General features: G+C 43.2%; 1 protein-coding gene across 1 annotated transcript in view; it reads right to left on the bottom strand.

Moving 5' to 3' along the window:
* Positions 1-15553, bottom strand: part of PRELID2 (PRELI domain containing 2) — an 88387-nt gene extending 72834 nt beyond the window's left edge. The window contains exons 1-2 of the mRNA XM_082836006.1: positions 15412-15553; positions 1545-1602 (exon numbers count right to left, since the gene is read on the bottom strand). Of these exons, the coding sequence (XP_082692132.1) occupies positions 1545-1602; positions 15412-15486 (133 nt within the window). The 5' untranslated portion in view covers positions 15487-15553. The remainder of the gene's footprint in view (positions 1-1544; positions 1603-15411) is intronic.
* Between the last annotated feature and the right edge of the window lie 250 nt (positions 15554-15803).

Genomic DNA, 15803 nt, shown 5'->3' with positions numbered 1-15803 from the left:
CAGCCCTGAACCTTGGTGCAAACACCCTGAGTGCCCAGAAGTTGTTGGTAGGGTGAGAAATGGGTTCACCTCCTCTGCCTACTGGCATGCCTTTGGCCATCTCATCCAATGTCTGCAGTACACGTAGTGAAAATGGATGAGCCACTCTCGGAGGCAAAGATGCCCCTGTCAGTGCTAGAAATTATAATTAACCACTTAGAAATATGCACATTGTTCTATCATTTGATCTTCTCAACAACCTAAAGGCAGTTGGTTATTATTTTCCCATTTAACAGATGAAGAAATAGAGCCTCCAAGAAGTTAGTTCATGTAGACAGTCACAAAATCAGGACCTGAAATCAGACTTTTCTAATGCCATATAAAACCTTTCTCCTACGAGTGCAGGTACCTGAGAAAACGGCTTTTAATCATATTTACAGAGTTATGGAAGAGCAGGAAATACTCTCGCAAAGACAGTTCTCTCTTCACCAGAGAGAATGGCTCAGGGTCACGAAATGAACATCTCATACGTTTTCTCAGAAGGTTCAAGAGCATGGTAGACCGAGCCTGGGTGTCTTCAAAGGTTTACACATTGATGATGAGCATCATTATAGCTTCCTTCATTGCCAGCTCTCGAGTTCAAACACTGACAGTGAAAACGCTTCTACCGGAGATGTAAATGACAGAGAACAGGAAAGACTCCTACACTCCAGTCCAAGGATCAGTAAACATCTTCTGTAAAGCGCCAGATGGTAAATATTAATATTTTAGGTTTTGTGGGCCATACAGTCTCTGTTACCACAACTCTATTGTGATAAGGAAGTAAGCACAGATAATACATAAACAAATGGGCATAGCTGTGTGCCAATAAAACTTTATTTACAACAACAGGCAACACAAGCATAATTTGTCAAGCCCTACTCTAGTCAATACTGAACCATATTGTTAAGCAGTTTTGATTCCATAATCCAACCATTTTACAGTCACAGCTCATATACATGCTATTAGTAATATCTATTTTGCCATCTATAAAATGGTATACGAATATATCAAGAGACATAGCCATGTGACCTCATTGTTCTGAGGATTAAGTTAATAAAAGTAAGAGTGCCTGGCACACATTAAGTGTTCAAAAATGTAAACTGTCACAGCTGTCATCAATTCTTAATGGAGAAAGTGACAAGAGCATAAGGCAAGCCTTCTACTGCTGGAAATGCCGGGTGCTCTTTTCTGTCAGTCGCCTCGAATACAGAACTATACCTGTTAATATACCTGTTTAAAATATAACAGGCCAGGGCTTCCCTGGTGGCGCAGGGGACACGGGTTCGTGCCTGGTGGCGCAGGGGACATGGGTTCGTGCCCCAGTCCGGGAAGATCCCGCATGCCGCGGAGCAGCTGGGCCCGTGAGCCATGGCCTCTGAGCCTGCGTGTCCAGAGCCTGTGCTCCACAACGGGAGAGGCCACAACAGTGAGAGGCCCGCGTACCGCAAAAAAATATATATATATATAACAGGCCACACACACACACAAAGACACACATCTTTACAAAGATCAGTAGCACTTACCTTTTTTTTCCTCCACAATTTTTACAGAGATGACATTTTTATCCATGGGGTTTGGATACTAAATGAAAACACATAAAGAGAAATTACCATTCTTTTTTTTACCAAAGTGAATTACTTCACAGTAACCAGTTATTTGCAGAAACAGTAAATATTATCCAAGCAATCTCTAAGGCCAGTTTTCAATCAAGAGTCTTAATTTTACTAGTTTGGAATAGGTAAGTAGATGCTGTCATCAACTGGATCTGTATGAAATCAGGAGAAACCTTCTTTGGAGTCGACCTAGCTCTGGATGGAGACGGGGAGGTTAGGTTAAGCTAATTAATAAATAATACTATTAATATTGAAACAGCCTTATATAAATCAAGCGTGTTCTTTGTATGAGGCACTGTGTTGAATGCTTTACTTGCATGATCTTTTCTAAAATCAGCCTCTCTGTTGTGATTGGGTCATGGGATATCATTATCCCATCTTTCAGAAACTAAATGGAAACTAAATAAAATCAGAAAGCTTAGGGTCACCCAGCTGGTTAGTGGTAGAGCCACAAAATGAAATCAGGCCTAGTATCAATACATAGTGAATTCCTTCACTATTGTCCTTTACTATTGCCTGGTGGCTGGGTCAGCATCACAGGAATATAATCACAGAAGGAGTCTGTGCCAGGTGCTCAATAGTTTATTTATGTATATATGTGTATGGTGAGTCACTTTGCTGTACAGAAGAAACTGGCACAGCACTGTAAATCAACTATATTTCAATAAAGAAAAAAATACAAAAAAATAAGTTTATTTATTGATTAAATTCCCCTGAAACACAATTTCATGTTAATAAAAAGCTGAAAGGGCTTCCCTGGTGGCACAGTGGTTAAGAATCCGCCTGCCAGGGCTTCCCCAGTGGCGCAGTGGTTAGGAATCCGCCTGCCAATGCAGGGGACATGGGTTCAAGCCCTCGTTCAGGAAGATCCCACATGCTGCAGAGCAGCTAGGCCCGTGCGCCACAACTACTGAGCCTGCACTCTAGAGCCTGTGCGTCTAGAGCCGGTGCTCTGCGACAAGAGAGGCCACCGCAATGAGAGGCCCGCGCACGGCAATGACGAGTAGCCCCCGCTCATTGCAACTAAAAAGAAAGCCCACGAGCAGCAACGAAGACCCAACGCTGCCAAAAATAAATAAATTAATTAATAAGAAAGAAAAAAAAAAAGATCCACCTGCCAATGCAGGGGACATGGGTTTGAGCCCTGGTCCGGGAAGATCACACATGCCACGGAGCAACTAAGCCCGTGCGCCACAACTACTGAGCCCGCGTGCCTAGAGCCCGTGCTCCGCAACAAGAGAAGCCACCGCAATGAGAAGCCCGCGCGTGCACCACAACGAAGAGTAGCCCCTGCTCGCCACAACTAGAAAGGTTGCGCGCAGCAACGAAGACCCAACACAGCCAAAAATAAATTTATGGAAAAAAAAAACTGATAATAGCTACCATTTTTGTCCTAGGCAGTTTAATATATTATTTCAGTTTAATTCTCAAAACTATTCCATGAGTTACATTCTGGGTTTTTTTTTTTCCCTTTCACTTGTGAGAAATTAAGCTTGGATAAACTAAGTCATTTGCTCAAAATCCCCCAGTTAATGAGCATCAAGACTGTAATTCAGCCACAGATACTTTCTTTTACCTTCAAGGCCTGCCCACCTAACCTACCCTCAAACACCTCAGTCACTCAAACCCCACCCTTTGCACTGCTCAGATGCAAAAAGAGACTCAGACAGTAGAAGTCCTCAAAGCCAGAGGACAAGCAGGCTGCTGACCAGGCCTGCTGAGCGCCTGTCAGGCTCTATTCCCAGAGGTTTACTGCTTCATCACGCGATCTAATATGAAAGGAAAATCACAGGGAAGTCTTACCCAAAACACCGTAAGGTGCTGAGGGGGCGATGAGAGCAGCGAACAGGCTTGGTGGGGGGGGGGGGCAGGGGACAGGGCCCTCCACTTGGTAAGCTTGAGCTTTAAGCCTTCTGAACCCAGGAAATGGTCTACAAAACTCCGTGAGCAGGGCTCTTCCCCACCCCACGGCAGCTCTGTGTCTGCATGCATCAATTTGTATAAGAGGTTGACTGAGGGACTGATTTTTCAGGGAAAAGGATCCATCACTTTCACACATTGTTACAGATATCTGTGGCCCCAAAAGACCTGGGGTAAGAACACAGACTCTGCAAGAGCAGGAATTCTGTATCTCCACCAGCCAGCACAGTGTCTGGCACATAGCAGGCACTCAATGAATATTTGCCGAATGAATGAACAATCTGGAAGATAAACCTTGCTGACCTCCGGGACCAATGCGAAAACTAAACCTTACTCCCTTCGAGGACCAGGGGAACCAATCTATGAAGCGAACAGTGGGCTCAGTCCTTGGCATCCTCAACACCACATCACACCCCATGCCGTAAACTCTGCCAGTCACACTCCCATCCGGGCAGCTGCAATCTTGATAACAAATCAACAACTTGCCTTTTTGTTTGTTTGTTTGTGGCCACACGCTCGGCTTTTATGATCTTAGTTCCCCGACCAGGGATCAAACCCAGGCCCCAGCAGTGAAAGCACCAAGTCCTAACCACTGGACTGCCAAGGAATTTCCCAACATGGCTGTTTAAATATTTATGTATTCATTCATTCATGTTTGCTCCAGAAAAAAATGCTCAAAATTACAATGCTTGTTTTCTTGAAGTTTAACCTTCAGTATTTTTTTGAAGATAATGTCCATCACAGGGGGTCAGGTTTAGCTGTTCTGTCCCTCAGCAAGGGGGCTTCACTTACACAACACCCTTGAAGTGAGGGAGACATCTGAGACTCACACAGATGCCTTTAATTTTTATTGTGTGTGTATGTGTATAGAAATCAGAACTTTTATACTAAGGTAAAACGAGAGTATGAGAATATTGCCTCTACTACAGTTCTATTTTACTCATTTTATTATATTCATCAGTACATCCTGACTGACTGAATATTATAAATACACTGTAAGCTGTAGGAAGATGACTGAACTAAATTATGAAAGAGGTTGGAAACATAATCACCAGAGAAGGCAAATGATAAAAAGTTCCCAAGTTCTGATTACTTCACAAAGTTATCAGTGAAATTCCTAAAGATTATAAACTCAAATGCTTTACTCACGCTTTTATATAACTTTAGTATCTGCTTATTAGGGTGAAGGGTATCGATTTAAATAATAGTGACACTATTCTTCACTTAACAGTTTTCCGACTACCTAGGCACCGTTCCAGGCACTAAGGACAGAGTAATGAAACAAACAAAATTGTAGCCTCTTTGAGAGTTTACACGTTAGTCAGAAAAACAAAAAATAAAATATATAAGGCGAAAATAAATCAGACTAAGGGATAACAGGGGCTTGGGAAATCATGAAGAGGAACCATTGTAAAATACTTAAGGGTTACTCATTCGACAATTCTTGCAAATTACAAAGTAAAATGGAAGTTGCCTCAGCCAAACACAAGAAATCCTAAGCTATTCACTCCAGTAAACTCATTTGCAAGATTCAAGGCATTTTCCTATGCAACTACTTTTGGAGTTGAAGAGATGCGAGCCTCGAGTCTCCTTCCATACGAGAATGGAAAAAGAAATCAGAGGTTTATTTACAATAGCTAAATACCATGACATGAAAGGCATCTATTTTAACTTTTTTTAAAATAAAGATTTATTGTGCTGAGGCGCCCCCTACCTGGCATTACTCAAAATTTTCTGACACCATATTGTGGTAACTTGAATATTCATGATTGAATTCACAAAAATGTATCTGAAGTCAGCGAATAAGGGGTCGAGAGAGGGAAGGCTGCTCAGAGAGGGTCACCACCAGGAATGCCAACTGGGAAGACAGGAAGCAGGTGACCGGGTTTTTCTGGACACCTGTACAAACACAGTGTGACAGTGGGAAGGGTTAAGCTAGATCAGGATCAAGCCCATCAAAGACTTAATTGCACATCTACTTTGCCCATGCAGAGTGCTGTATTAGAGGTCACCATATGTATTATCTCATTTTGTCCTCCTCAAAATGAGTAAATCTCTTAACAAGTGTTAAGATAAGAAGTCTCCATGTTAAAAACATAATGGCATAAGACCTGCACACGAGCAGGGCAACCCTGGGATCTTCCGGTCCCCGCTCCACACTAGTGGCTTTCATGGAAGCAAAGTGGACTGATGACCCAAATATCTACCAAAAACCCTTGCCATCCTTGGACCTCAATCAGTGGACCACAAACTGCAGTGGCTAATAATTACTGCACAGGGCTCTGCACATTTGCCATACTTTCTGGGCGACACAAGGGATTTTTCAAGGTATATTTGAGTTCATTCTGAATTTACTTATAATTTTTACATTCTTCACAGAATGTATAAACTAATCCCTTCCCTTTCCCCAAGACATAAATGTGCTGCAAATATCACTGCTTACATTATATGTATGTAACAATCTAACAAGAGTAAAACATAGACTCTCCTACACTGTCATATACCTTGCTTTCATGTGTTTTACATATTAAAAGGCAAGAGGCCAAAAATTTCGAAATAATGGGTAAAAAACAAAATACACATTAAAACAAATACATAGCTATGAAGAGTGAGAGGTCAAGAAATAGAGTCCATCTAACTACAGGAATAACATTCAGTATATTTCTGGGAGTAGATCCATGAAGATAGGGTATATTTACGTTTCTTATTTACAGGGGGAAAATATAATAAGCTTTCATAAATCCGACTCTTAAGAGAGTAAGGAGTTATTAACATATCAACTTTCCAGGACTTCGGTGGTCCAGTGGTTAAGACTCCAAACTCCCTATGCAGGGGGCCAGGGTTCGATCCCTGGTCAGGGAACTAGATCCCGCATGCATGCCGCAACTACGACCTCGTGCAGCCAAATAAATAAATAATTAATATTTTAAAAAAAGAAAGGGGCTTCCCTTGTGGCGCAGTGGTTGAGAGTCCGCCTGCCGATGCAGGGGACACGGGTTCGTGCCCCGGTCTGGGAAGATCCCACATGCCGCAGAGCAGCTAGGCCGCCGAGCCTGCGCGTCCGGAGGCTGTGCTCTGCAACGGGAGAGGCCACAACAGTGAGAGGCCCGCGTACCGCAAAAAAAAAAAAAAAAAAAAAAGACACAACTTTCCAAAAAGCTCAGAAGTCTATGCCTGCCTTTTATAATACTCCCACCAAAAAAGTCAATGACCTCCAAAGAAGCCATTGTTTACCAACTTCCAACTGGCATTATCCAAGAGAGCATGAGGAAGCAGTTAAGCTGTTATATCTGTATTAGTCCTTCAAAGAAGGCCAAGGAGACCTAAAGTAAGTCTGGTATATTAACATATCAGTTTTATAAGCATTAAGGGAATCTCTGCTACCCAGGCTAATGCCAAACATGTACACACAAAGGGATGAAGCTGTTGAAAAGAGATATGGCATTTAACTACACAAAAAAATCACTGCGAGCTGTGCCAAATTCCCTTTATGAGCTACATACTATTGTCTATCTTAAAAGAAAAGCAAAGTTGACTTTATACCAAGACCAAATGATGAGTCAAAATGTCAAAGACTAAACACATTTAAGTCAACAGACATTTTGAATGGCTGTTCGTTGGCCTTCGCAGTAGGAGGATGAAGTAGAAGAAACAAAGGACAAGGAGGCAAGATGTGCAGACTGTGATGCTGCCATCTGTGAAGCCCGGGTGGTAGACCACCAGATGATCCTCAAAGGCCCTTCTGGTGGGACAAGTTATGATTCTAAACAAAGGCCAACCAACGTCACTTCACGCTCATTCATACCAAAATGTCCCAATAATTGGCAATGACATAATGAAGTTTATTAAAAAGAATCATTCATACAATTGTGACACCAAGGAAAATCCTCTTCCCTAAACATTAAATGCAGCACTATTTCCAATAGCCAAGACATGGAACCAACCTAAATGTCCATCGACAGATGAATGGATAAAGATGTGGCACATATATACAATGGAGTATTAGCCATAAAAAGAAAGGAAACTGATTTATTTGTAGTGAGGTGGATGGACCTAGAGTCTGTCATACAGAGTGAAGTAAGTCAGGAAGAGAAAAACAAATACTGTATGCTAACACATATACATGGAATCTTAAAAAAATAAATAAATAAATGATACTGATGAGCACAGCTGCAGGGCAGGAATAAAGACGTAGACATAGAGAATGCACTTGAGGACACAGGGGCAGGGAGGGGGAAGCTGGGGTAAAGTGAGAGTAGCATGGACATATGTACACTACTGAATGTAAAATAGATAGCTAGTGGGAAGCAGCAGCACAGCTCAGGAGATCAGCTCAGTGCTTTGCGATGACTTAGAGGGGTGGGACAAGGAGGATGGGAGGGAGGCTCAAGAAGGAGGGCATATGGGGACATATGTATGCGTATGGCTGATTCACTCTGGTGTGCAACAGAAACTAACACAGTATTGTAAAACAATTATATTCCAATAAAGATCTATTTTTTTTAAAAAATGCATACACAAACCCAATGCATTTAAAGTTACAAAGTCTACAAAGTAACTAATCAGTACTCTTGGAAAGCACCATGGTCCAGAAAGCACTAAGGAACTGAAGAGGAGACTAAGATACAACAACTAAATGTAATGTGGGATCCTGGATTGAATCCTAGACTAAAAAAAAATCGTATTAGTAAACAAGTGCCAAAATGTGAATAATGTTTATAGGACAGTTAACACGGTATCAGTGTTAATTCCCTGATTTTAAAAATTATATAGTGGTTTGAGGAAGTTAAGGACATGAATTTTCTGTCTGTTTTTGCAACATTTTGTAAGTCAAATTATTTCTAAATGAAAAGTTAAGAAATAAATGAAAGTAAAATAAAAGTCTGGGAAACAGAATGAGTTTTAGAATCTAAGAGACCTCAGTTGGAGCCCACCTATGGGAGTCTCTGGCAAATTATCTCAGTCAGTCACAGTTTTCTCATCTGTAAAATTAGAAAAACAAAAACAAAACAAAACAAAAAAGTCTACCTCAAAGAGCTGTTATAGGAATTCAAGGAAATAATTTTATGTAAAGTGTAACACCTGGCACCTTACTGGTTTTGCTACTAAAAAATGACTCAATATTTTTGAAAACTTACTTTCAAGACTTCAGTCTTTATCTTGTAACTTACTGTGGTGTCGTATTAAGTATACTATTAGTGTCCATTTGCAATTCAGATATATTTAAATGATTACTCAAAAATTACTAGAAGATATTTCTTATTTTCCTAGACTAGTAAAACCTCACAAGCTCATGCTTTACCATTGCAGAATTTGTAGAAGATACGACAAGGACTCCTTGACACATCCCTGCCCACTAGCATTAGGGAAAGCGCCACACTGGAGAAGAGAATAGAGAGAATACTTACTTTTAAAAAAGGCAACAAACTCTAAGTACTCTAAAAGCTCTTACAGATTTATAATTAAAACATGACTCTTGCGCCACACTGTATGTGTGATATGCCCCTGAGAAGGCACTTATCACAAAAATTAATTTATTTCCCTTTGTCCCCTTTGACAGTGAGCTCCTTGAGGCCAGGGCTATGTTTTATTTAGCTTTTCATCTCCCAAGGGCCAAATGATACACAGACCTATTGTGGATTTCTATTAGGAGAAATATAATGAATGTTTAACTACTATACTTTGATAGTTAAAATTTTCCTATCTTTCAGGCACTGATTAAGCCACAACCTCTACTAGGTAACTCACTAAGTATGCTTTAATATTATTTAAATGACATTTTAAAAATAAGTCATAATTCAGGGCTTCCCTGGTGGCGCAGTGGTTGAGAGTCCGCCTGCTGATGCAGGGGACACAGGTTCGTGTCCCGGTCCGGGAAGATCCCACATGCCATGGAGCGGCAGGGCCCGTGAGCCATGGCCACTGAGCCTGCGCATCTGGAGCCTGTGCTCCGCAACGGGAGAGCCCACAACAGTGAGAGGCCCGCGTACCACAAAAAAAAAAAAAAAAAAAAAAGTCATAATTCAAATATGCACCTTTATTCATGCTTACTCTCCCTTTAATTACTCCAAGTTAAAAAGATTTCTGCAGACTACTTCTCTCAGCTTTTTATTTTCAAGTTCATGGATTTACATGTCATAAATTATTTCTGTTAGTATTACTATAACGATTTTTAACAAGTACTTTAAAGGTACTTGTTTTAAACAAGTACTAAAGCACCTACTGTGTGGTGACATTAAACTATGTATATTGTATGCAACTGTGTGCATTATCCAACTTACTTTCTCCCAACAACTCCAGAAGATATTACTAATATTATGCAGATGATAAAACTGAGGCATAGAAAAATGAACTGACTTGCCCAAACTCACACAGCTAGAAGCACCCCGACACCTGGCTGATGTCAGAGCCCACGCTCTTCCTGTCTTCACCTTCTTCCCGTTGCACCTAATTTTCTAGTAGAATTGAGGATAGGAAGACAAAACTGAAGAAAGACTATTATAGTGTGAACAAAAAGATAAATAACCATTATGCTAACCCAGGCCTATCATTTTCAAATCACTTATTTTGGAAATACGGGTCCACTCCCAATATTTCAGGAGCTCTGTAGGGAGAGATGTTCCACACATGTGTCAGATATGCAAGGAAGAAAAAATAGGATCAGAAATGGAAACATTATTAATTACCCCATCAACTTTCTACTCTAAACAGAAACAGCCATTCATAAATCCCCTTTCTGAGTTTAAGGGTAAACATTCAAACCATTTTGTTCACAACATCAAGCTCCTGGCTAGAATGAATAAAATCCAAGGCCACTGTGTTGAAGCAAAGAAATTATTTTAATCTGTCCATTTGATTACAGTACCCAAAGTAAGGACATATTACTGAATCCACACGGGCTTCGGTCTGAAATTACATAAGGCTAAATCCTGAAGAGAGTATTTCACTCATTCATTCAATAAGGATTTGCTGAGTCCCTACTATGTTCCGGGATCTCTTTGGATACTTGAGATACATCAGGAACAGATGATAAAATCTCCACCCATGAAGCTTACACTCTATTCACAGTGACTCTTTTACCTACAGCATAACAAGAAAATCAACCTGAACAACTCTATGCTAAGAAAAACTGTAGCTTCTCTGGCCTCATTTAAGAATAAACAAGAAAAATCCAGGCCACATAATGGCCTTTTGTATGACTTTAAATTTCAGGTAGACAAAATTTAGGAAGTCTTTTAGGAAGAAATTTTTAGAAAATCTAGGAATCCAGCTCATGCAAGGCAAGCCCATTAAACGGACCCATGTTAGCTTCCAGAGATGAGTAAGCCTATCAGCTGCTATATCCATCTATGCAACAGTGTGTTCTCTTTGCAGATGGTTTTAAGTAGAAGGAAGGAAACAGCTATAAACGATGAGAACTAGAAAGCTAAGAGTCATTCAAAGAAAGAAACCAAAACACACTGTCAAGAGCACTGACACTGTAGTTCATGGAAAGTACAGTTTAGCATCTTATGAATAAACCATTTTGGTTTTCACAGCACTCCTCCATGAAGAGTTCAACGAGAAACATTGCACTCCACGAACAAAGAGTATTGTGGTGTTTGCTTTCAAGGTGCCACTTAGCTTTGAAAGCATGTAGCTAATATTTTGCATGTAGTATCCAACAGGCAGGTGTAAGAAGAGCAAACATTCCTCAGGTTTTAAAAATAGCAGGATATTATAACTTGGAAGGCAAGCCCTAACATACCAAAAGCCAGAGATCAGTAGACTCTATTTAAAATAGAACTTCCTCAGTGCTGTAGCACCTTCAAACATACCATTGTGCAAAATCAGATTAAATGCTTCCCAGAGATCCTATGATTGTCCCTTCTGCCAAGTGCTTTCCTTTGAATAAAAAAAAATACAAAAAGACTAAAAGAAAAATAAAAGGTATTTTGCCAAAAGGATCATTCTTACTACCTTATGCTTTAAAAGAAACATATGCTTGTCAAACTGTTACACATCTGATCCTCACAACAATCCTGGGAGACTGGTGGGGTACATAGCATATCACTTCACAGATAAGAAATTAAGACAGTAGGGTTGTCTCATAAGGTTGTGCATGTTGCTCACTGCACAAGGTTTTCCAGTCAAGCAGGCCATTGGGCACCTAGTAGAAGAAGGAGCACGTTTTTCTACATTGCATAAGTAGCCCCATACACCTCCCACTAGCCCCATTTACTGTGAGCTTATGGGTGTAGACCACCTAGATGATGCCCCTTTCTAATTTGCTCAAGGACACAGTATAGGCTGGTGAAAACTGTTTCCCAAGGCCACCTCAAAACTGCTTTTAATGAAGGAAGCACAATGATTGGGATCCAGGTCTACTGACTTCCAGTTCATGGCTTTAAATAATGTAAGGTGGGGACCTCCCTGGTGGTCCAGTGGTTAAGACTCCTCGCTTCTACTGCAGGGGGCACAGGTTTGATCCCTGGTCAGGGAACTAAGATCCCGCATGCCGCGCAGCCAAAAAAAAAAGAGAGAGAGAGAAAAGAAAAGAAAAAAGAATGAATAATGTAAAATAAGGTGAAAATTCTCAGAGCAACTGAATTTACTGACATCCTAGAGACAGTCACATAGCCCCATCCAGGGATCTCTGAAGGACTACCTTGTGAATAGAAAGAATGCAAGTGTAATGTCCATAGAGATAACACTGTCCCACCCCTAGACCTTTTCTGCAAATGTTCTCCTCCACTTACCCTAGCCTTACCTTCCAAAATGTCCTCTTCAGTTTTTACTTACTATGTGCCAGGCACTTTGCTAAGTATTGTATAAGAACTCTTCCAGGGCTTCCCTGGTGGCACAGTGGTTGAGAGTCCGCCTGCCAATGCAGGGGACGCGGGTTCGTGCCCCGGTCCAGGAAGATCCCACATGCCGCGGAGCGGCTGGGCCCGTGAGCCATGGCTGCTGTGCCTGCGCGTCCGGAGCCTGTGCTCCGCAACGGAAGAGGCCACAGCAGTGAGAGGCCCGCGTACCGCAGAAAAAAAAAAAAAACTCTTCCAGATCCTAACTGAACCCAGCTATAGAAGCGACCTCAGCTATAACACATGGCACCTAAAAACTGCCCACCTGAGCCCAGTCAACTCGTAGAAATGTGAGAATTAAAAGCTTTCCATCAAAAGCTTACCATTGGTTTAGGCCACTAAATCACTAGGGTGATCTGTTACACAGCAGATAACCAAAACAATGTATTTTCTCACCCTCGCACCTTCAAAGCTATACCCTTAGACCAGGCACAACCGGATGGAGATGAATAAACCCTGAGAGAAGACTGCAGGCAAAAGGAAACTGAGACTGGATAAAGAGCACACAGAGTAGAGTCTACAGCACTGTATTCCCTCAGTGATTAGCTGAGCGTCTATTATGTGCAAGGCAGCACAGCCTGGTGATTCGGGGGCGTGAGCTGAGAGTCAGATGTGTTGAAATCCTGGCTCTCCCACTTGCTAGCTGTGGGAACTTGGAATCTGAACCGCAGTTTCTCCAGACCATGGAATGGAAGTCAATCGTAACTAATTCCTGAAGCTGTAAAAACGATAATGTATGACAGCACTTCCTCCCCCGCCCCGCTGGCCTAGGAAACTCGTCTCACGTTTCAGCCATCACTTCACAAATGTCACTTTCTCGAGGAAGTCTTCCCTAATGCCACCCTCCGGGACTTCACAACACTGTGAACTTTCCCTGTGTAAATACACATCATCAGCTGGAGTTACGTGTTCACTTGTTAATCATTGATTAATGTCAGTCTCACCCACCAGAGACCATCAGCTCCATGAGAAGAGAGTCTGTCTGTGGTGCCCTACACCCAGCACGGAGCCTGGCACACAAAGTGTCTCTAAACACCTGCTGAATGAAAGAAAAGCATTTAGCCCAGAAGCTTGACACAGGCCAAGTACTCTCTAAATGAGAGCTTGGCACCGTGCTACGTGCTTCTTCAGGAGTGAGACCTACCCCGAGGAAGGTTAGAGTCTAATGAGGGAAAAGACACATGCAGTAGTAACTACCCAACACTGTAGAAGACGGTCACTGAGGCCCAAAGTGTCCCTCCAGCTCTGACAAGGCAGAGATTGCCTCCTGATGAGGACAATCCAGAAAGGCTCTCCAAAGGGGCAGTGACACTGGAGAATCCACACTCCAAAGTGCCAGCCCTAAAACAAAAATGGGGTGTTGGCTTTTTCTCTTTAGGGCCCAGAAGCCTAGCCTAAGGCAACGTCTACAGCACATCTGTAATTCATTTATTCATTCATCATTCATCAGACTTGTGCTGAGCACCTAGTAGGTACCAGGTACTACATACAGGAGATAATTAACAATATCAACCAGCTGACATTCCCCCGCCAAAAAGGCCTCCATGGCAACATCATGTTAACCAGGGTCCTACTCACTCCTTTGTGACCTGGGCCCCCAAGTACATCCTCTAATGGAGGTCAGGTCTTATCACTTAAAAAAATCCATCTCCCGGCTTCCAGGTGGCACACCGGGAGCACTGCCGGTGGCAGCTGTCCAAGGCAAATTACAATTCTTGCAAATCTTCCTCAAGATCGTGAAAGCCGAAAGAAGATCTGATACAACACTCATCTGTGGACAAAAAAATGTCACTTGCCATTTCAGGGAACCAACGATGTTGTGGCCATAAGTCCTTCAGCCTCTGCAGCCATCCCCAGCGGTGCACCCTGAGGGGATTCAGGACAGAGTAAAACAGGATACAGGTCCTAGATAGTTAAGGCACTTATCAAATGAATTTCAATGAGCCCAGACTCTTGCATTGTTCCATACACAGAAAAACACTAATTTCATTAACTTGAGATGTCCCGTTTTCTTTAATTAGCAGTAATCTTTGGATGGTCAACTATCCTTTTTTTTGTTTGAACTCCTATATATCCTGGCCCCTCCCTTACCTCCTCAGACCAGCCCCAAGGAGCTATCTCAGAGGCTGTATCCAGGCTTAAGTCCTCAGCAAGTCTGCCCAATAAAACATAATTCTCAACTTTTAGGTTGTGCATTTTTTTTAAGTGGACACATCTTAGATGCAGAAACTGAAGCCTAGAGAGAAAATGACCCTTGACCAAGGCCATCAAGTGAACTAACTAAAGGCAGAACCAGACTAGAAAGACATTTCCCATTCTACTGTTATGAGCCACAGTCCCAGGAGCAGCCCTTGAGATAAAGAGGGCCACTGAATATTGAGGCTAGGGTGTACAATTATAGTAGCATAAACAACAACAATATATTTTAAAGAACTTAGCAAGCATCAGTCACTGTGATAAGCACTTTACGGGAATTATTCCACTTGAATCCTCACAACTCCTGAGTTGTTACTATTATTTTTCCCATTTTACATATTACAAAACTAAGGCATGGGGACTGCCCAAAGTCCCAAGCTGTTAATGAAAGAGAAAGTGGTGAGGTGGTAGCTGACGTCTTCAACAGCCTCCACTAGCTTTGAAGGAGTCAATGATGTACTAGAGAGATCGAGAAGCCCCGTGCAGCCTCACCGGGGCTCCAGAACTTGGGTTCCCCGCGACTCTCCCTCCAGCTGGGGCAGGGTGTGAACGTGTTGCCGCGCACGGAGCCTTTCCCTCATCCTGGTGGGGGAGCTCTCAAGGAAATCCACCCCCGCCCTCGCCCAGCACATCCCAGAGGCGAAACCCGCAGTTGGAAGGGGAGACCGACCATGGGTGTGGACCTCCAAGCGGGCAGAGGGGTGCTGAGTGGAGGTGAGGGGAGCTGCGGGCGCCCACTGCCCGGAGCGCAGACCGCTGGGCCACCGGGGCAGCGCGGGAGAATGCGAGCCCCGGCCGAGACGGAGCTGGGTGAATACCTTTCGGAGGAAGCTGGCGACCACCTGCTCGAAGGGGTACTTGAACACCTCGTGCACGTCCACGGTGACTCCCATTCCGGCGCGCCTGCCACGCCTCCGCGAGCACACTGCTGCTGGAGCTCTGTACGTGCCGGGCCGCAGGCGTCCGCGCCAGAGTAGCCGAAGGGGCGTGGGAGTTTTTTTTCTCCTCCTTCTTCAAACTTTCTAAACTTTATTGTCCAGAGAACCAGACAGTCGGTCACGCCCCCGCCCCCTTCCGCCAGCGTCCAGTCGGGCGGCGGGCGCGGGAGGTGCCGGGGCCCCTGGCGGTATCGGCTGGAGGCGCCTGGAGCGGCCCGGCCCCGGCCCCGGCCCCGCCCTTCCCGCGCCGGCCACGCCTCGTCCTGGCCACG

The sequence above is a fragment of the Leucopleurus acutus genome (genome assembly GCF_964270905.1).
Source record: "Leucopleurus acutus genome assembly, chromosome: 3".
NCBI classification, from domain to species: domain Eukaryota; kingdom Metazoa; phylum Chordata; class Mammalia; order Artiodactyla; family Delphinidae; genus Leucopleurus; species Leucopleurus acutus.
This window is presented reverse-complemented; position numbering and strand designations above follow the sequence as displayed.